General features: G+C 47.0%; 2 protein-coding genes across 8 annotated transcripts; one reads left to right on the forward strand and one right to left on the reverse strand.

Moving 5' to 3' along the window:
• Positions 1–1,947: 1,947 nt before the first annotated feature.
• nadk2 (NAD kinase 2, mitochondrial) lies at positions 1,948–7,642 on the reverse strand. 4 transcript variants are annotated; one of them, XM_023338793.1, is made up of 14 exons: positions 7,606–7,635; positions 7,416–7,526; positions 6,948–7,337; positions 6,245–6,333; positions 5,765–5,853; positions 5,156–5,237; positions 5,001–5,084; positions 3,535–3,674; positions 3,330–3,423; positions 3,113–3,250; positions 2,789–2,844; positions 2,633–2,686; positions 2,422–2,545; positions 1,948–2,343 (listed from the first exon to the last, which is right to left on the reverse strand). In XM_023338793.1, exons 3-14 carry the CDS (start codon positions 7,167–7,169, stop codon positions 2,205–2,207), a joined length of 1,311 nt encoding a protein of 436 aa, XP_023194561.1. In that variant the 5' UTR covers positions 7,170–7,337; positions 7,416–7,526; positions 7,606–7,635; the 3' UTR covers positions 1,948–2,204. The 4 variants fall into 4 exon arrangements, with proteins under 4 accessions (XP_023194561.1, XP_023194560.1, XP_005813872.1 ...); XM_023338792.1 differs by having other exon boundaries at positions 7,416–7,642; XM_005813815.2 differs by having other exon boundaries at positions 3,113–3,208; positions 7,416–7,641.
• Positions 7,643–9,460: 1,818 nt separating this feature from the next.
• On the forward strand, positions 9,461–19,067 carry LOC102228594 (excitatory amino acid transporter 1-like). 4 transcript variants are annotated; one of them, XM_005813814.2, is made up of 10 exons: positions 9,461–9,816; positions 11,428–11,641; positions 11,716–11,853; positions 13,067–13,271; positions 13,350–13,392; positions 14,666–14,946; positions 15,016–15,249; positions 16,916–17,110; positions 17,196–17,330; positions 18,236–19,067. In XM_005813814.2, exons 2-10 carry the CDS (start codon positions 11,503–11,505, stop codon positions 18,444–18,446), a joined length of 1,581 nt encoding a protein of 526 aa, XP_005813871.1. In that variant the 5' UTR covers positions 9,461–9,816; positions 11,428–11,502; the 3' UTR covers positions 18,447–19,067. The 4 variants fall into 4 exon arrangements, with proteins under 4 accessions (XP_005813871.1, XP_023193875.1, XP_023193876.1 ...); XM_023338107.1 differs by having other exon boundaries at positions 11,433–11,641; positions 18,236–18,446; XM_023338108.1 differs by having other exon boundaries at positions 11,502–11,641; positions 18,236–18,446.
• Positions 19,068–20,635: the final 1,568 nt, after the last annotated feature.

Here is a 20,635-nt window from a genome sequence, read left to right on the forward strand (position 1 = left end):
ATTTACCCAATTCAAGAAAGATGTAGATCAGAAACATTTGGAGTAACTTAAATAAGTTTTATCTAAAAAATGTTTAATTGTATCTCTGTCGTTATGTTTGGTTTGCATTTGAATATTTGAAGCTGTGGTTCTTCGTTCCTCCAGTCTGAATGTTTTTGTCTGGATTGGACTGATTTCATCCTGCAGAACCTTCAGCAACAGAATCTATTAATCCAGTCTGTCCAAACTTTCCATTTCTGTTCATGTTTGAAACATTTCTACCAAAATAAAGCCAAACCCAGAGCGGCTGTAAAACATTTTTATTAAAACACAAACATCCCAGGAACGGGAACAGGGACGGCGTTCCAGTAGGAACCGGTTCCCTTCAGGACAGACCTACTGGTTCAGGTCCAGACTGGGAGGCGGACCGGAGCCACTGCTGGTTAGAAACCAGTTCATGAGCTGATTAATGCTGACGTCACATTTTCACCTTTTGTAACAATCATTTCCAGAAGTGAGATTTTCCCAGAATGTTCCCCGCCCAGAACCAGAACCAGCAGCCCTGGTTTGGACCTGCTTCCCTCTACAAACTAATAAAACTCAAACTTTCTCCAGCAACACAAACTGAGGCTCTATTATTTAACCTTTGACCTCTGACCTGCTGCTGTGTCACTACGACCAGAACCGGATCGGACTTTAAAAACGGTTTAATAAAATAAAATAAAATACCCAGCAGTGATCAGGTCAAACCCAGAGAAGCTTTTGAACGTTTTGACATTTTTATTGGCTGAAACCTTTAAAATGTTGAGGATTTTTCCTGAAAGGTCAAAAAAGGTTTTAAAAATGTTTTAATTACAAAGATTAAAATGTCTGAAACTGAAGTTTTACTGGTTTTCATGTTAAATTGGATTTGAACTGAAAACTTTTTTTTAGTTCTTTTGTTTTGATTCTACATGATTTTCCTCATTTTCCATAAAATTAATAAAATATTTTAAAACTTTAAACTACATCTATATTTGTAGATCTTTATTATAACTGTAAAACATAATTATAAAACTTGATAAGCTTTTATTCTGAAGGGCCCTGCAGGTTTTACGGTTCTATAAATAAATTTTATTAGTTAATTATGAGAATAAAAACGGCTCTTTGGACTGTAAAGCCCCTGGGTCAAAATGGCCTAGTCAAAGTAAACAGTAGCTGATTTTCAGACCTTTGCAGAGGCAGAAAAATGAGGAAAACTGGTTTGATTTATGGCTGCAGAAAACCAATGATCAATAATCCATCATCGATCATTTTATTCCACTTCCTGTTGCTCTGCTTTTGTCTGTCACAATAAAACATTAATGTTAAATAAAACATTAATGTTAAATAAAACATTAATATTAAATAAAACATTAATGTTAAATAAAACATTAATATTAAATAAAACATTAATGTTAAATAAAACATTAATATTAAATAAAACATTAATGTTAAATAAAACATTAATATTAAATAAAACATTAATGTTAAATAAAACATTAATGTTAAATAAAACATTAATGTTAAATAAAACATTAATGTTAAATAAAACATTAATGTTAAATAAAACTGAATCCATTAAAATGTTTCAGGCATTTTAATCAAAAACTGTCGACCAAATTAGCAACATTTCAATCCAAACTGTTGGAAATGCTACATGTTAGCATTCAGATGCTAGTTCAGGCTAGCATAGCTTCTCCAGGTTCCTTCAGGACAGACCTACTGGTTCCAGGTCCAGACTGGGAGGCGGACTGGACCGGTCCGGTACCAGAAACATGAACAAAAGGTTCCAGGAGGAACTTTGGTTTTAAAGTTTTGGGCCTGATCAGAATGTTCTGGGTGTGAAAACTCATCCGGTTTAGCCCAGCGGTTCTCCTTTGGCTGCTTCCCCGGTTCCGGTCCGGTTCTGACGGGTCGGGTTAAATAACCAGAGGCAGGTTCTGTGAGGCAGTGGCGCTGCTGTGCAGATAAAACAGGTTTATTATGGGATGTCTGCGTCAGTTACTGGGTAAACTGGTCCAGTGTGTTTATGGGTTTTAGATCTTTGTCCTCTGATTGGCTCAAACCAAACGTCCAATCAGAGCAGAGCTGGTCACATGGTACAGCAGCTCCACTCTGCTCTGGATCAGAACTTCATTATGGGCTTAGTGAGTCAGACCCTGATCCCGTCTCCATGGCAACAGGCCCGCGGTCGCCGACCCGCCTCACTGGTCCAGCAGGACGGTCCGGAGCCGGTCCTCCTCGCTCACGGTTACCGTGGCGATGGCGCCGTCGTTGAACTCGAAGGACGTCCCGCCATCCACCACCATGCAGGCGTCCCAGCACCGCGAGCGGACGCACACCCTGCAGGAGGAGCAGAAGAAGAAGCTGCAGCGTTCACTGCTTCTTGTCGGCGCCGGACGGCCTAGTCAAAGCACCGACCTGCTGGCGAAGCCTCTCTGCCGGCTGCTGGAGAACACGCGGTTGCTGATTGGCTCCCTGACACTGTAGAAGAGGCGGGGCTCGTCTGGGGCGAACACCAAGGACGCGTTGTAGTCATCGGTTACTGGGCCAGAACCAGAACCAAATGACATCAGAACCAGAAAACATCAGAACCAGAACCAGAACTCGCTCCGCTGGATCAGAAACTCACCTTTCCCTACCAACTCCCTGCTGAGCGGGAGATCAACTCCGGCCTGAGACATTCCTGCAGAACAACAGAACATCAGAACCGGGCCGCTTCGCTCAGAACCGGGCCGCTTCACTCAGAACCGGGCCGCTTCACTCAGAACCGGGCCGCTTTACGTACCGATTCTTAGAACCTCCTCCACAGACTGTTCAGCCAGTTTGTTGATGTTAAAGGACCTGAAGAAGAAAAACTAAAAATAGTTACAACTTAAACTTCAATAATCATTTATTTATTCTGAAGTTTATTGATAACTGATCGTTAAACGTTAGAGGCTGAATTCTTTTCTCAGGTTCTGAACAACGCAGGTCCGGTAGGAGGGAAATAAACTGGACCTTTTACAGAACCGGTTAAGAACCGTTCGGTTCTGAAGAACTGCTGGAAACGGCTCAGTTAAAGTTTCAGAATGAGGTTCAGCTCCCGGTCCCGGTTCCGGTCCGGACTCACCAGGCCTTGGACCCGGTTCCGGTGCACACGCTGAGCCCGGAGCTCTTCTGCTTCTCCCAGGGCCCGCCGTCCACAGAGATCTCGTAGTAAGACGCCCTATGGAGGAAGAGACGGGGAGTGAAGACTTTTAGCTGGGCCCTGTGGTGGAAGAGAGTCAGCGTGAGTTCTGGACGGACGTGCGGCCGGCGGGACGGGTCGGGTCGGGCCGGGCCAGTACCTGGAGGACAGAGACTCCCCGATGAAGATCTCGTTCAGGCTCCGCACCGGCAGCAGGCTGGGCTTTGAATAGGCCGGGTGCAGCGCTCCCGCTCCTGAAACGAGGCACAGAGACAGACAGTTACTGCCAGAACCGGGCCTCCGGAACCAGAACCGATTCCTCTGAGCGACGGTTCTAATGGGTCTTCCGGTTCTGTGAGGCGTACTCTGCTGCCGCTCCACGGTGCTGATCCGGTGGGCCCGGTTGTGCTGCTCCAGGCTCAGCTGCTGCTCATGCAGGTCCACTGGGGTCGGGTTGATCCCGGTTCCCTCCAGGTGAAGCCGGAGCCGCTGGCGCCACAACCACCTGGACACAACAGAACAGCTGGGCCCGGTTCTGATGGGGAGGCTAACAGCCAGCGTTAGCTACAGGGAGGCTAACAGCTAGCGTTAGCTACAGGGAGGCTAACAGCTAGCATTCCCAGGTTGGTCACTAACTGTATCGTGAGAAACGATAGCTGTAGCGTCACATTAGCTGCAACGACTCGTTCTGTTGACAATGTTTTTGTTTTTTTACCCCTCCAGGGTCTTTGTGGCTCTAGTGCCCCTTATATGACAGCAGACTGACAGGAAACGGGGAAGGAGAGGGGGGAAGACATGCGGCAAATATCATCGGGTCCGGGAGTCGAACCCGCGACCGCCGCGTCGAGGACTGAAGGCCTCCAAATACGGGTCGCGCTAACCGCTACGCCACGTTGTTGCAATGTTAAAATGTTAAAAGTTTCCTTTAAAAAAGAAAATACAAATGATGACTGACCAGCCTAGATATGCTAATTGTTAGCTTATCAAATGCTAATGCCAGCTAGTATTCTTCTTCTCATTAGCCAACACCGGTTGCTTAGTTACCGTGCCAGCCTATCACTAATCAGATCAGTGGTTTCTGAATAGATGTGGCCTCTGCTGATCAGGACCAGCTAGCGTTTAGCTGCAGACTGAACTCTTCATCCTCCTCCTCTTCCTCCAGGTTAAGAGGATCTGGACTGAACAGAACCTTTGTTGGTTCTGTTTCTGCTCATCCTGGGATTAAACCTAATCTCACCTGTTGCTTCTTAATCCAGCTGCCTGAATCTCTAGATTTACACACCGAGACAAAATAATTCACACCAACTGAAGGTCAGACGTAAAACCTGAGGAAACTAACAATTCCTGGTTTACAGAGGAAATCTGAAAAGTGTGGCGTGCTTTTACCTCCAGTCCCTCTGACTCGTCTGAGGACTCTGCAAAGGTGAAGCTCTGCAGATGTTTGAAGCTGGCAGAGACCTCTGGGGCAAAGGCATGCCACACTTTCCAGCTGGTTTTCTAGGAAACCATGAATCATCTTCGCTCCACTTCCTGTTCCTGTTCCAGCCGGAGCGATGAGCTGCGTTCGCTAAGCTCAGAGCTTTTAGCCTGATCTCTGCAGCTAAGACCAGCTGAAGCTCTAAGCCAATCAGAGCAGCCGACCCGGCGTGTCGGCGGCGGCGGCAGCATGGCGCTCTGCAGCGCTAAGCAGAGGATCAACGAGTTGCCGCCAAGTCCCGGGACACGGCAGCATGTGACTCGCTAACCTGTCCTTAACCAGCAGAGAGTTAACCAGCTGGAACGCAGGTAAACACGCACCTGAACTCACCACGAGAATCAGGTAAATACGCACCTGAACTCACCACGGCAGAGCCGCTCCAGGGCCTCTGGGAAGGCGTGGGTGTAGCGCACCGGCAGACACAGGTGACCTTCTGACCTGGTGGAGAGACGGCCAGGTGAAGCAGGTGATGCAGGGGGCGTGGCTTAACAAATGGGGGCGGGGCTTACCTGTCTGGGTCGGTGTTCACCCCAACAACCGGTTTGTCCTTATTCAGAACTTTACTGGCCACCAGCAGCATCGTCCCATCACCTGGACCACAAACTGTTATCAGAACCAGAACCAGAACCAGAGACGCTCTGATCTGCATTTTAAGTTCATGTTTCATAAACAAGCAAAGAAAACATGAACCCAACATTAGCAGAACCGACCCATGACCCAGAGGCCCGCTCTCAGGAGAAACCGGACCTCCAGACACAAGAAGTTCTGCAGGATTTGACCCAATAATTCAGTGATGCTGCAGGATCTCCTGTAGCAGTCAGTGTACCAGCGGCCTCTGACTGTAATGAGTCTCCACAGTCAGCCCGTGTGGGGTCAAAGGTCAGGGGTTATTTCAGCTATTTAGACACCAACCAGCTGGACAAACAGGACCTTGTTGCCATGGTTACACATTATTTCTGTCTGAAGGTTGAAGATACAGAAATCCTTCCAGCTTCGTCCAGAACTCAACAAGTTCAATAAAACTAAAGTTACATAAAGAGAATAATTAAACTTCATCTCTGGAGCAACAGCGACGCTGAGCTCTGATTGGTCACCAGGACCAGATGGGCGGAGCTTACCTCCAGCAGAGACGATGGCGTCGGCCCACCGGACCACTTCGTCATCGTACTCCCCTCTCCTCACCACCCGCACCTCCATGTCGGCGCTCCTGCAGACACATGAGAGCTGCAGGGCAACGCAGCAACATGTAGCAACATGTAGCAGCAACATGTAGCAACATATAGCAACAACACACAGCGACACACAGCAACAACATGCAGCAACGTGTAGCGACACACAGCAACCTGTAGCAACAACAAGCAGCAACAACAAGCAGCAACAACAAGCAGCAACATGTAGCGACAACAAGCAGCAACAACAAGCAGCAACATGTAGCGACACACAGCAACCTGTAGCGACAACAAGCAGCAACATGTAGCAACAACAAGCAGCAACATGTAGCGACAACACGCAACAACAACATGTAGCAACAACAAGCAGCAACATGTAGCAACAACATGCAGCAGCAACATGTTGCAGCAACAAGCAGCTGGACTCACTGCAGGCTCTGGACGATGTGCTCCACGTTGCTGGTGTGGATGTTGTGGCGCTCCAGCAGGCCGCTGTAGCTGGAGCCCTTCATGGCTAGCTGAAAGAAACCAGAGGTCAAAGGTTAAAGGTCGAAGTGACGGAGCCATGGAGGTTTTGTTCTCAGCTGTCAACACCAACAGGCACAGAAACACAGAACAAGTTCTAGCTGTGGAAAACAGTCGCTGACTGGCAGCATCGCTCCTCCTGACCAGCAGGGGGCGACAGTGGAAAGACTATTTTAATAGAAAGAAAGTTCCAGAACCAGAACTTGGTACCAGCAGCCATCTGCCCCGACCGACTGGAGGCTGAGAACACATTAGAAACACCAGAGCCCTGAGGTGGAGTGCCTTGCTCAGGGGCAAAAAGGAAATAATGTAGAAACTCAACAGAGAGGCGACAATAAAGGGTTAAAGTGCTTCAGGCAGTCTGGAGGGGCTGGACACACTTTTCAGATTTTAATGTGAAAACATGCAGAAACTCCGTTTTCCCTCCAGATCTGCACCGTCCGGTTTCTCTGACCCGTTTAGATCCAACAGAAGCACAAATACCAGAACCCTGACCAGTATAACCCAGTATGATCAGTGTAACCAGAACCCTGACCAGTATAACCCAGTATGACCCAGTCCCAGTGTAACCCACCCTACTTTGGACCCGTCCAGAACTGTTCCTTACCAGCTGCTTCAGGTCCTCCTCAGACAGTCCCGCGTACCGGTACCGCTGCTGCTCGAACTCATACCGGGTGGTTTTGGTAACCACGGCAACCCTGTTCGGTTTGAACCCAGTTCTTGGTTCCGTGGAGGAGCAACCTGCCGCGGCGTGCAAAGGCCGCAGGAAGCCGCTCCTGGCCACCCTGTTCCCGAACCGCAGCAGGTTCACCACCGGGCAGCGAGCCATTCCTCCGAGCGGGGCGGGAACTTGGACCTGAAAGCCGGATTATGGCGAACCGAGCCGAGCCGAGCCGAGGGTTCTGGAGCTGCTGTTAATGAGGGGACATGGTCGGTCCAGGAGCAGCCGTCAGTCCGTGAAGGTCACCGGGTCTAGCCGCTATCCAGCCCGGTGTCTCTGTGAGGAAGACAGCAACAGATGAGCAGCTGGTTAACTAGTTAGCCGCTAACCTGGTTAACTCGCGGCGGTGCTGACCCAGCTAAAGCTGCTAGCAGCGGGGCTCGTTGCAGCCCTAAAGCCGCTTATTGAAGCCGTTCCTCGGATTTAACTCGTCAGCTCGGAGCGCAATGAGGCAGCGACCCGGTTCTGAACAGAACCAGAACCAGAAAACATTAAATAAAGAGAAAAACACGAAACTTCAGAGGAGCAAAGCTGCTACACATACCAGGCACCTTGGCACGTACTCCGAATCTACGTAACTTACGTAGAGTTCCTCTGGATTGGCTACGTACGTGACGCAGCAGGTGCTGGGAATTCCAGCTTCTCTCCGAGATCCGCTTCATTTGGCTCCTAAAAGAGCCGGATCTTCTAGCCGCTAACCGGCTCTTTAATTGCTACTGATACAACAGCTTAAAGGATTTTAACATGGGAGTCGTGACCCCTATGGGGGTCGCGGAGGTACTGCATGGGGGCAAGAAATTTCTGATAAATTAGACATTTTTGCTTATTGTTATGTTTTATATACTCATTAACCTGAGTATAGCTTGTTACACATTCCTGAAATAAGGCATTAAATAATATACTTCAATTATAAATGAACACACTCAGCGAGCAAAATCTGTTAATTATGTTAAAAGTTTTGCATTTTATGTAAAATAAAGTTTGTTCATGACAGTGGCGATGTTAGGCCATCACTTCTGTATTTAAATTTGAATAAATTGACAGTTTACTTCTCCTGACTGGAATCGACCATAAAAAGAGTTGAAATTGAAGATGTTGGTCTTTTTAATGTATTAAAAGTTTGGATTTTAATCTGAATTTTGCTTTTATGGACGTGTTTGTTCCTTTGTTTGTATTTTAATTCAACTATTGGAGGATGAAGGTGGTCCGATCCGGTATCAGAACCAGAACCATTTCCTAGTGTTTGGGTCTCATTCTCCAGTCTGAGGAGTCGGAACCGAGCTGGAAGTCGCACAGACGGGTTATTCCGTTCACACAGCCTCCTGGGTTTGAGGTTTGAGAAAGTCTCCCTGATCTGCTCCTGTTCCTGCTCCTGCTCCTCCTCCTGTTCCTGCTCCTGCTCCTCCTCCTGTTCCTGCTCCTGTTCCTGCTCCTGTTCCTGCTCCTGTTCCTGTTCCTGCTCCTCCTCCTGTTCCTCCTCCTGTTCCTGCTCCTGCTCCTCCTCCTGTTCCTGCTCCTGTTCCTGCTCCTGTTCCTGCTCCTGCTCCTGTTCCTGCTCCTGTTCCTGCTCCTGTTCCTGCTCCTCCTCCTGTTCCTGCTCCTGTTCCTGCTCCTGTTCCTGCTCCTGCTCCTCCTCCTGTTCCTGCTCCTGCTCCTCCTCCTGTTCCTGCTCCTCCTCCTGTTCCTGCTCCTGCTCCTGTTCCTGCTCCTGTTCCTGCTCCTCCTCCTGTTCCTCCTCCTGTTCCTGCTCCTGCTCCTCCTCCTGCTCCTGTTCCTGTTCCTGCTCCTGTTCCTGCTCCTCCTCCTGTTCCTGCTCCTGCTCCTCCTCCTGCTCCTGTTCCTGCTCCTGCTCCTGTTCCTGCTCCTGTTCCTGCTCCTCCTCCTGTTCCTCCTCCTGTTCCTGCTCCTGCTCCTCCTCCTGCTCCTGTTCCAGTTCCTGCTCCTGTTCCTGTTCCTGCTCCTGCTCCTCCTCCTGTTCCTGTTCCTGCTCCTGCTCCTCCTCCTGTTCCTGCTCCTGCTCCTGTTCCTGCTCCTGCTCCTGTTCCTGCTCCTGTTCCTGCTCCTCCTCCTCCTCCTGTTCCTCCTCCTGTTCCTGCTCCTGCTCCTCCTCCTGCTCCTGTTCCAGTTCCTGCTCCTGTTCCTGTTCCTGCTCCTGCTCCTCCTCCTGCTCCTGTTCCTGCTCCTCCTCCTGTTCCTGTTCCTGCTCCTGCTCCTCCTCCTGCTCCTGCTCCTGCTCCTGTTCCTGCTCCTGTTCCTGCTCCTGCTCCTGCTCCTGCTCCTGCTCCTGATTTGGGGGAATCTTCTCCTCTAATTTTACCCCGTCCTCCTGGGAACGCCTCTCCGCAGTCAGGTCACCTATTCCCGCTCCAGCTCCACTTTTCCAGCTAATTGTGCTGCGGTTTCCCTCTGAGGATCCATCCTGAACTATACCAAGTCCCGAGCGGGAAGGAGCGCATCCTCCAAACCTCATTCCTGTTTTCCGCCTGAAACGATTCGGTTTATTCCCACAAACAGACGCGACGTGATCGCAGCTTCCCAGAGGAGGAGCGGAGCGGCGACGGACGGAGTCCTGGGAGGTTTCACAGCTGAAACTGTGTCAGAGGACGTCTCCTGATCTGTCCTCCTGTCCCCGTCCCTCCCTCCGCTGGAGCGGGAGGTGAAGAAGCTCAGCGCCCAGCAGCAGCAGGATCAGAGCAGGACGTTTTCCTCCGACCTGCAGCCGCATCACTGAGACCGGAAGGCAGACAGGTGACAGGTGAGCGCAGATTCATCCTTATTTACACGATGCAGCAGGAGAGGAACCGGGTTCTGCAGCACATCCAGAGTTCTCCTGCTGGGTCAAATGTCTCCTCAGACTTTAACCTTTACATTAAACTAATTACATCTTTGGCTAATTCCGCAGCAGATCGGTTGAGTCGTGATTAATTGATAACTGACATATCGTCACTAATTTTGTCTGCGATTAATCGTTAACTGAAAACTGTATAAAAATATACAATTTGCACTTAAGATAAAAACATTTTTTATCACCAGGCTAAAATCTGTTTTCATTCAGATTTACTAGAGCAATGCTATTAAAGTTTAGGCAATGTTTGTTTTCTTATTTTACTTAAAGGAATTAAATTATTTCTATCTTTTAATGAATTTCTAATATTGCATAAAAAGGCTTAATGACTGTACCATTTTAATATCCGATTAACTGATTGACCATCAGAATAATAGATTAATCGATTCCTAAATTAATTGTTAGCTGCTGCCCTAGTTTGTTCATTTTTACCCCCAGATGAGTCACTTCGAGTGAAACTGGAAATCTGAATCCCAGTTAGTGACAGGAAAAGCTTCCAGTTTCAGAGAACCAGCCGCCTCTGAAACAAACCGTAACAGTTTATCTGTTGGGATTTAAACATTTCTGGAAAAGGTTTTGGACGCTGACATCCATCCAGCAGGAGGTGGAACCGAAATATTTAGAAGAAATGATGTTGGAAAGTGTTTCCTCCATTGTTCCCTGCAAACATCGGATCCTGACGGACATTTTCTCCCAGCAGGAAATACGTCACGCGGTCACAGTGACGTAAATATGCTGCGAAAAAAGTATTCACAGGTTTCTTATTTTATCTTGTCACAATTAAATGCTAGCTAAATATTTAGCTTTGTTTGGCTAGTATTCAAATTTACGTCCCCATAACCGGATGTGGACTGTCAAAATAAAAGCGGGGTCTTGCTGTAGCTCCTTTGGTAAAACCTGAATGACATTTCAAACGGCCCACGCTTTGTTTTATCCTGAAATTATGTAAATGAGAAGAAGTAAAAAAAATATCCGATGAGCTTCGCAAGACCCAGCTTATATTTTGATCGTCCACTTCCGGTTATCAGCAAGTAAATTTGCATATTAGCTAAACATTTAGCTCAGAGCTAAATATCTAAAGATTTAGCTTGCTGGCTAAATATTTAGTTACCAAGCTAAATATTTAACCTCCAACTAAATATTTAGTTTGTAAACTAATTCGTTAGCAAGCTACATGTTTAGTGCTAAATCAGAACTAGTTTGAAGCTAAATATTCACCCAGCTAATTAAACATTTAGTTTTAAACTGTGACGTTGATGAATGTATGAATAAAGCCCATTTTTATCTTATTACAGGCTAAATAACCCAAATTATTGCTGCTGATTTTCACCGTGTCACTTTACAAACATCAGTATGATTTAAATGAATGTTTGTGTTTTTACAGTGTTTTAATGAATCATTCACTGATTCTCATGTTGTTCATGGTAGACATGTTGGTGACATTACTGCCTCGCAGGAAGTATATTTCTGATTTATTCTTTATTAGAAAAGCCGTGTATCGTCTGTCTGTTCTGTTTCCAGAACAGACTGGGAAGTGAGAGGTTGTGGGTTTGAATCCCGGCTGAATAAGGGAGCGTTCCTCCGTGTGTGAGCAGGATGCAGCGGATCAGGGAAGGGATCCACATCCGGACCATGAAGGCCAAGAGGAAAGTGGAGGAGATCTCCAAGGAGGACGTCCAGGCCTTCCTGAGGAAGAACGCGTTTGTCCTCTTCACGGTGGGCGCCGTGGTCGTAGGTGTGTGGCCCTCAGCAGGCGTCCCGCCGTCCGGCTGCGGCCGAGCGGAGAGTCACCGGCTCCTCTCTGTGCAGGGATCATCCTGGGCTTCGCTCTGCGTCCCTACAGGATGAGCTACCGGGAGGTGAAGTACTTCTCCTTTCCTGGAGAGGTTCTGATGAGGATGCTGCAGATGCTGGTGCTGCCGCTGCTCGTCTCCAGCCTGATCACCGGTCAGATTCCTCCGCCACGTATCCATCCGCAGCTCGCCGTCAGGTTACCTGGCACCAACAGAGACTCGTGTTTCACTGAGTCTGAAATGTTCAACCGGCCCTTTAAATGGGCTCAATGTGAATAAAATGTCTTAAAGTAAAACTCATCATCAGTGATGAAGATCCTGAAACACCTTCAGGCAGAAAGTCAATATTTTCCATCATTTCATGTAAAATGAGAGAATCTTCCAGGGAACCAAATGAAACATTAAGATCCTTCGTTAGCAGACGGAACCAGACGGAACCAGACGGACCGTCTGGGTCGGTTTAAAGCTGGAGGTCAGGGCCAATCAGGGCAGAAAGTTTGGATCAGAAAATAATTCATTTTTTCATCTCAAGCGTCACTTCAGGAAAGTTTTAATCTGATGTAATGAAGACAGACAGGAAGTTGAAACGATGAGCCTGATGTTGGTGGATGATTATGGGATGCTAATGGCTAATAGCAATCTGCTAGCGTTAACTTTAGCTTCATATTAATGGATGTCGTTCTGAACTATTTTAAATGACTTTGGATCATTTCAGAGGAAACTAAACTTAACTGACCTCCAGCAACGACTGACTGCTAAGCTAGCTGCTACATTAAAAGGTCACTTCCTGCTGTGAATATCAAATTAAAAGCACTTCCTGCCCGTTCATTCAGAAGTTTAACATTTGTTTTGTTCATTAAATCTGAACATTGTTGTATTTAGAATAAAGAATAAAAGTTTTAAATGTGGATTATTAAAACTTCGGCGCTGAGTCAGAAGAATAAAAACGGGAATAAATTTAGTCGAGTTTATAATGACAGAGAGAAACAGTTATTATAGGAAACTGAAATTCAACATTAACAGATTTAATTATTAGTTTCTTAGACCATAAATGTCTTTTTATTTCTAACAGGGTAAATTTTATGTTCTTTTAAAAATATATCAAGAAGTCTTTAGGAGAAATTTGGATGAAAATGTAGAAACTTAAGAAGAAATCTGTTGATAAATATTAAAATATCAGAGAATAATTATTAAATGTTGATGTAATAATTTAGACAAACAGGTTTTAATGAGAAAATATTAACTGAGTCTGCAGAGACTTTAGAGCTAAATGATGGAAACTCAGCTTGTGTTTGTATGTGGAGGATTTTAAAACGAGTTTTTATTATTATTCCCTCCCAGCTGTGATAAACGTTTTGTGACCTCAGGCATGGCGGCGCTGGACAGCAAGGCGTCAGGGAAGATGGGAATGCGCGCTGTGATTTACTACATGACCACCACCATCATCGCCGTCTTCGTCGGGATCATCATCGTCCTCATCATCCATCCAGGAAAAGGCTCCAAGGACGAGTTTGGGAAGCAGCAGACCATCGAGCAGGTCAGCCCCGCCGACGCCTTCCTGGACCTCATCAGGTGATTTCAGACTCAAACCTCCCAAAGTTCAAGCCGCCGGCGAGTCGCAGCTAAACGCTTCTTATGGTCTCGTTTCAGAAACATGTTCCCTCCAAACCTGGTCCAGGCCTGCACACAGCAGGTCAGTGAGTTCAGATGAACAACGTTTGACCTCGTCTTCATCAGCACTTCTTACAACCTGCAGGGTTTCTCTGCAAACATTACAGAAAAATGGTTTTATTTAGGCAGCTTTTATTTTTAACAACGAGGAATCATTGAGGCAGAAAGTTTCATAAACATTTCAGTTTGTTCCTGATTTATGAGCTGAATCTGGTAAAAATATCAAACATAAATCAGTCTGATGACAGGAACAAGACTTTATCTCCAACAAGGTGGTTCCCATGGAAACAGGCAAACGAAAGATGATATGCAGTGACTAACATGAGTCAGTTACTGTTTGCTGAAACGTCTCAGCGGTTTGAACTGAAACTGAGTGAAAAGCAGCTGAAGTTAAAATGAAAATCATCCATGATGATGAAAACGTCTGCTGAGCCGCTAAAAGCACAGCTAACTGTTCATGTAGCGCTATGGCTAACGTTAAAAACATTTAGAGCCACTAAATTTTGCCACATAAATCATAACTTTGCTGTTTTGTGATCCGGTCCAGAAAATGACGTTTATTCTGTACCCAGAATGCATCACTGCAGACAGTTTACAGTTTAAACTCTGCTGGTGACCTAATGTCTACGATCAAGTTAGCCAAATCAGCAGAGCTAGCAAAACTCAACGACTGAAACTGAAAGTTTAGAAAAATCACTTCCTGACCTTTACAGCCTGGTGTAATGACAGATCTGACCTGTGGAGGGCGACAGAGATAACACATGTTCAGTCATGGACATGTGGCTGAAATAAGAGCTGTAGCGTTAGCTTCTGCTAAATACCATGTTGGTGCAGCACTTTAGCATTAACTTCTGCTAAATACCATGTTGGTGAAGCACTTTAGCGTTAGCTTCTGCTAAATACCATGTTGGTGTAGCACTTTAGCATTAGCTTCTGCTAAATACCATGTTGGTGTAGCACTTTAGCATTAGCTTCTGCTAAATACTATGTTGGTGCAGCACTTTAGCGTTAGCTTCTGCTAAATACCATGTTGGTGTAGCACTTTAGCATTAGCTTCTGCTAAATACCATGTTGGTGTAGCACTTTAGCATTAGCTTCTGCTAAATCCTCCAGGTGTGTGTGATGTAGACTCAACGGGTCGATCCTCTGAGGTTCTGGTCCAGAGAGACGTGATTGGGTGGCTGGTTGGCCATGATGAGAACTTCCTGTTCCTCACTTCCTGAAGAGGTTCAGTTGGACCGAGACCCGGTGAAGGAGGAGAACCCGACCAAACTCAAACTCTCCTCTCTCAACAGTTCAAGACCAAATATGGAAAGAGGACGGTCCATGTGACGGTCACAGTGAACGAGTCGCTCTTCAACTCCACCAACGGCACCCAGGAGGTCATGGAGGTCACCAGGGAGGAGGTGATCCCCATACCTGGCCAGGTGAACGGGGTCAACGCTCTGGGCCTGGTGGTCTTCTCCATGTGCTTCGGTCTGATAATCGGCAACATGAAGGAGCAGGGCCAGGTGCTCAGAGATTTCTTCGACAGCCTGAATGAAGCCATCATGAGCCTGGTGGCCATCATCATGTGGTAAATCTCCGTTTTCACCGTCTGCCCTCCCTCCGACCTGCAGTCACGCCGCTCTTCTTCTCCCTGCAGGTACGCTCCCGTCGGCATCCTGTTCCTGATCGCGGGGAAGATCGTGGAGATGGACGACCTGACGCAGATGGGAGGCCAGCTGGGCATGTACACCATCACCGTCATCATCGGGCTGCTGATCCACGGCGTTCTCATTCTGCCCACGCTGTATTTCGTCATCACTCGACAGAATCCCTTCATCTTCATCGCCGGGCTCCTCCAGGCTCTGGTCACGGCGTTGGGAACGTCCTCCAGGTGAGGAAGGTTTCCTTCACACCGCTGGATGTTTTGGTCATTCAGACTTTAATGATTAAATGTGTCTGTAGTCAGAAATAGACGCCCAGGTACAGGTTCAAATCCCTGCTGCTGGTTTTTGCTGCATGTTTTCTTCTTCTCTGATAACTCACAGCCAAAAAAATCCTTAAAAGGAAAAATCACCAGGAATCTCTCACCTGTTAATGAATCCAACAAGAAGCAACCTGGTTGCTAAATGAAGAATAAATGTCCTTTAGTTTTATTGCACTTTATCAACTCCAGAGGATCCCAGAGTTCATCACTCTGCTTCAGTCACACACCAAGTACCAGCGCCACCTGCTGGGCCCTCTGACCACCAGCAGGTGGCGCTGGCGAAATGTCCTGCCCAAAGACACAACGGCAGATCAGGAGTCGAACCGGCAACCCACCGACTGAAGGACGAACTGCTACCACCGTCGTCCAAGTGAAGCTTTTATCTTCAGCCTTAGCTAAACCGTTAGCATCATCTGTTACCATCCTCCGTTAGCGTCCTCTGCTAGCTTCATCCATTAGCATCATCCGTTAACATCCTATGTTAGCGTCCTCTGCTAGCTTCATCCATTAGCATCATCCGTTAACGTCCTCTGTTAGCGTCCTCGTTAGCTTCATCCATTAGCATCATCCATTAGCATCATCCGTTAGTGTCCTCGTTAGCTTCATCCATTAGCATCATCCGATAATGTCCTCTGTTAGTGTCCTCGTTAGCTTCATCCATTAGCATCCTCCGTTAGCATCATCCGTTAGCGTCCTCTGCTAACTTCATCCATTAGCATCATTTGTTAGTGTCCTCCGTTAGCGTCCTCTGCTAGCTTCATCCATTAGCATCATCCGTTAACGTCCTCCGTTAGCGTCCTCGTTAGCTTCATTCATTAGCATCCTCCGTTAGCTTCATCCGTTAGCATCATCCATTGGCATCCTCCATTAGCGTCTTTCGTTAGCGTTCTCTTTTAGCATCCTCCGTTAGCTTCATCCGTTAGTGTTTTCCATTAGCATCATCCGTTAGTGTCCTCCGTTAGCGTTCTCTGCTAGCTTCATCCATTAGCATCCTCCGTTAGCGTCCTCCGTTAGCATCATCTGTTAACGTCCTCTGTTAGCGTTTTCCGTTAGCGTCCTCCGTTAGCTCCATCCGTTAGCGTCCTCCGTTAGCGCCATCCGTCAGCATCCTCCGTTAGCATCATCCATTAGCACCATCCGTTAGCATCATCCATTAGCACCATCCATTAGCGTCCTCTGTTAGCATCATCCGTTATCTTTGTTTCCATCCAAATGTCAGGATGAATGTTGACATTTTTTAAATGTTGCAAAAAAGAAGAAAAGAACATGTGAATTAGACTTTTTTCCATCTGCTGGTTCAGAGAATCAAGAAATCAGAAAAAATATCACTTTGATTAATGAATCTTCATTTTTTCATCCTGAATAATCTGAATTATTACTAGTCTGTAACTTTACAAACTGCAGATCTAGAATTGGAAATCTAGACCATCTAGACTTTCAGAGCGAACTGAAGAGACATCCAGCTGAGATCAGTCTGAGTTCTGACGCCCGGTCCGGGTCGTCAGCGATGTTCTGGGTCCGGTCGGTACCGTAGGTCCTCTGAAGCGTTTCTCCTGTCCGTGTCGCCGTCCAGCTCCGCCACGCTGCCCGTCACCTTCAAGTGTCTGGAGGAGAACAACCGCATCGACAAGCGGATCACGCGCTTCGTGCTGCCGGTCGGCGCCACCATCAACATGGACGGCACGGCTCTGTACGAGGCGCTGGCGGCCATCTTCATCGCCCAGGTCAACAACATGGAGATGAACTTCGGTCAGATCATCACCATCAGGTAAACGAGCGTAACCATGACGACGGTTCTATAGAGAATAACCCGACCAGTAAGACTCACTGGTTTCTGTCTCCTGACTGGGAAGCATCACCGCGACGGCGGCCAGCATCGGCGCCGCCGGCATCCCGCAGGCGGGTCTGGTTACCATGGTGATCGTACTGACCTCCGTCGGACTTCCTACCGATGACATCACTCTCATCATCGCAGTCGATTGGTTCCTGTGAGTATAATCCCAGTAAACACGAACCGACCGGGTCAAAGGTTACCGCTGTCGGATTCTCATCTGGGGTCATTCTAAAGGTCAACGGCAGCTCCACACCTACCAGCACCTACTGACACACTTCTCTCCTCCCCGGAGCCTCGTGCCACATCTTACCCTGTATTGAATATTTTAGCTACGAGTTTTAACATAGAAACATAATTAGGTTCCAAATTAATTGTTTCAATTAGAAACCAGGACCAGAAATTACTCGGCTAACTGGGGCGATGGGACAACGGTTCGGCTAACTGGGGCGATGGGACAACGGTTTGGCTAACTGGGGCGATGGGACAACGGTTCGGCTAACTGGGGCGATGGGACAACGGTTCGGCTAACTGGGGCGATGGGAAAAACGGTTCGGCTAACTGGGGCGATGGGAAAAACGGTCCAGTTCAGCTGTGAGGGGTTCTGCAGGTTCTGCTCACAGCAGGACGATAGGAACGCTTCCAGGTTCACTGAGGGAGAAACTAAATGATAAACTAAAATATAAACTAAATGGTAACAGCTGGTGAACCTGGATTAGCATCATTTCATGTTTCTACTGCCAGTTTGACTCTGAAACGTTCTGCATAAAACATTTATAAAACATTTATTAAGCATTTATAAAACATTTCTTAAGCATTTATTAAGCATTTATTAAACGTTTATTAAGCATTTATTAAGCATTTATTAAACATTTACTCGACATTCTGCTCAGGGTTAGAAGCTAGGATCCTTATTCTTCTCGTTTCTTTAACAAATGTCTCTGTTGAAACATTTTCATTTCTTACCAGTTAAAGAACCAGCAGAACGTTTTGAGCCGCAGAAAACCAAACTGGTTCTGAATGTTAAACAGAGAACTGACCAGAACCCGTCTCTCCGGTCAGGGACCGCCTTCGGACCACCACCAACGTCCTGGGAGACTCGATCGGCGCCGGCATCGTGGAGTTCCTGTCCCGACACGAGCTGCGCAGCCGAGACGTGGAGATGGGGAACTCTGTGGTGGAGGAGAAGGAGAGGAAGAAACCCTACAAGCTGATCTCCCAGGACAGCGACCTGGAGAACGACAAGCGCATGCACAGCGAGTCCAACATGTAGGACCAGAACCAGAACCCACTGCTGGTTCTGGAACCTGAACTCCTGCTTCAGCATCGGGTCACTGTCATTTGTTCATCCATCATCATGACTGCATTTGTTTGCCTGTAGATCCAGTTTCCTCTCATGAGCCGAGGAAACATTTAGGAACCAAACGCAAAAAAACTTTCATGTAAAAATAGAAAAAAGTCTAAAAATCACTTTAAAACTTTTCTCCATGAAGGTTGTAGTTTAGATTCTGAGACGTTTTTTAAAGTTTCATGTCAGTGTTTTGGTTTTTTACAGGCCTGAACGTCCAGTTCAGTTTTAGGTTTCATCCGTTTCTGTCCAATAAACGTGATCACCTGAACGAGCCGATCGATCACCTGAACGAGCCGATCGATCACCTGAACGAGCTGATCGATCACCTGAACGAGCTGATCGATCACCTGAACGAGCTGATCGATCACCTGAACGAGCTGATTGATCACCTGAACGAGCTGATCGATCACCTGAACGAGCTGATCGATCACCTGAACGAGCTGATCGATCACCTGAACGAGCTGATCGATCACCTGAACGAGCTGATCGATCACTTTGTGAAAACATTTTAATTAGAGAAATAAATCCAGTAAAATAAAGAAATTCTTTGTTTGTTTTCTGACCCAAAAGTTTGAAATGTTAAAAATGTTTTGACTGGAAAATAATTTGAAAATCTTTTATTCACTGGTAGCAACTCATGAGTTACATCAGTCACAAGCCTCATGTGACCTCAGCGGCCCCATTAGGGACCGTACTGGTCTTATTACTGACCGTACTGGTCTTATTACTGACCTTAGTGGCCCCATTAGGGACCGTACTGGTCTTATTACTGACCTTAGTGGCCAGTCCCTCAGACCCAAGAAAACACAGAGAGCTTCGTTGGGTGCAGCAGATTTGTATTTGCTTCTTTCACAGCCAAGTTTGCTGAATAGCACTGAATACACCGGGCTCCAAATACACCGTGAAAACTAAAAGAAAAGAAAATACATTTGCCTGAGTGCCTTTGTTTGACACAAAACATGAATACATTACATAAAAACGCTAACTTCACAACCTAATGCTGTTCTAAACATGTACCTCGCTCCGCTGTCCAAGGGCGGCAAAGTTTATGGCGGTAAAGTCCGTGCAGCGCTGCTTTTAGCCTTTTCTGAAGAAAGTGGCTAACCCAGAGTCATAAAGATGAAGAATATCCTCCTCTTCCTCTTGTCCGTGGGATATTTCCGCCCAAAGTTCTGACTGACAGGAAACCAGCAACACTTCCTCTTATTTTTCACTTTAAATGAAGGTACTAACTTAGAGTGAACCAAACTACAGCGCCCCTAGTGGGTACTATGGGTAGCAACCTACAAACAGCATAAATAATGGAATGGGCATTTACTGGCCCCATTACTGACCTTAGTGGCCTTGTTCTAACCTGAGCCGTGGGTCTCTGCAGCTCCTCCAGAGCTACCTGGTTCTGGTTCTTCTCTCTGTTCCTCTGATTTTCCTCCATTTCCTGGTTCTGGTTCTGGAGACGTTCTGGACCCTGATTGGACGGGTTTCTGCCTGCTTTGATCTCACACCATAACATCCTGATGAGCTGTGGGTTTGACTCTTCGGTCGGCCTGAAGTGGGTCTAAGTTTAGAGCCGGTTCTGGTTCTGGTGCCGCCTCATTGATTTTCTGTGGCCGATGCGTCTCTGCTGGATGAACGGACGTCTTCAGGCTTTGACCTCAGCCGCTGGCCGCGGGGCAGGCGGGGAGACAGAGACGCCTTTGAGCCGGAGACGTGTGACCCGACACGTGGCTGCCGGGTTCCTCTGGGCCAGGAAACAGATCCTCTCTGAGACGACATCAAAGATCCAGAATTATTATTCTGCTTCATTTGGGCTAAAATGACCCAAAACATCTGAAGACGTGAAACTTGTTTCCTGAGTTTTGATGTTTATGATCTTCACTGGTTTCGTCACATTAAATGTTTTTTAAATGTTTTTACCTTCTGGTTTAGAAACAGTCGCAGGAAATGGTTCTGATGTAACTGATGCTGGAACCGTTCGGTGGTTCTGATCTGAACCCACTTCCTTCAGATCGGGTCATGACCGGCTCCGTGACCCGGTCTGACCCGGTTCTGTGTTTAAGGTCATTACCTGACAGGATGATCAACGTGGTTCCGGGTTCGGTCCAACAGTCGGA

Source organism: Xiphophorus maculatus, chromosome 8 (genome assembly GCF_002775205.1).
Source record: "Xiphophorus maculatus strain JP 163 A chromosome 8, X_maculatus-5.0-male, whole genome shotgun sequence".
Lineage (NCBI taxonomy): Eukaryota > Metazoa > Chordata > Actinopteri > Cyprinodontiformes > Poeciliidae > Xiphophorus > Xiphophorus maculatus.

Coding starts and splice junctions, on each gene's coding strand:
- nadk2 (XM_023338792.1), bottom strand. CDS start 7,169: ATGGCTCGCTGCCCGGTGGTGAACCTGCTGCGGTTCGGGAACAGGGTG. Junction 3,251..3,329: donor GGGGAGTCTCTGTCCTCCAG/GTACTGGCCCGG, acceptor CTTCCACCACAG/GGCCCAGCTAAAAGTCTTCA. Junction 2,845..3,112: donor GGAACCGGGTCCAAGGCCTG/GTGAGTCCGGAC, acceptor TTTCTTCTTCAG/GTCCTTTAACATCAACAAAC.
- LOC102228594 (XM_005813814.2), top strand. CDS start 11,503: ATGCAGCGGATCAGGGAAGGGATCCACATCCGGACCATGAAGGCCAAG. Junction 11,854..13,066: donor CGTCTCCAGCCTGATCACCG/GTCAGATTCCTC, acceptor TTGTGACCTCAG/GCATGGCGGCGCTGGACAGC. Junction 17,331..18,235: donor ATCGCAGTCGATTGGTTCCT/GTGAGTATAATC, acceptor CTCTCCGGTCAG/GGACCGCCTTCGGACCACCA.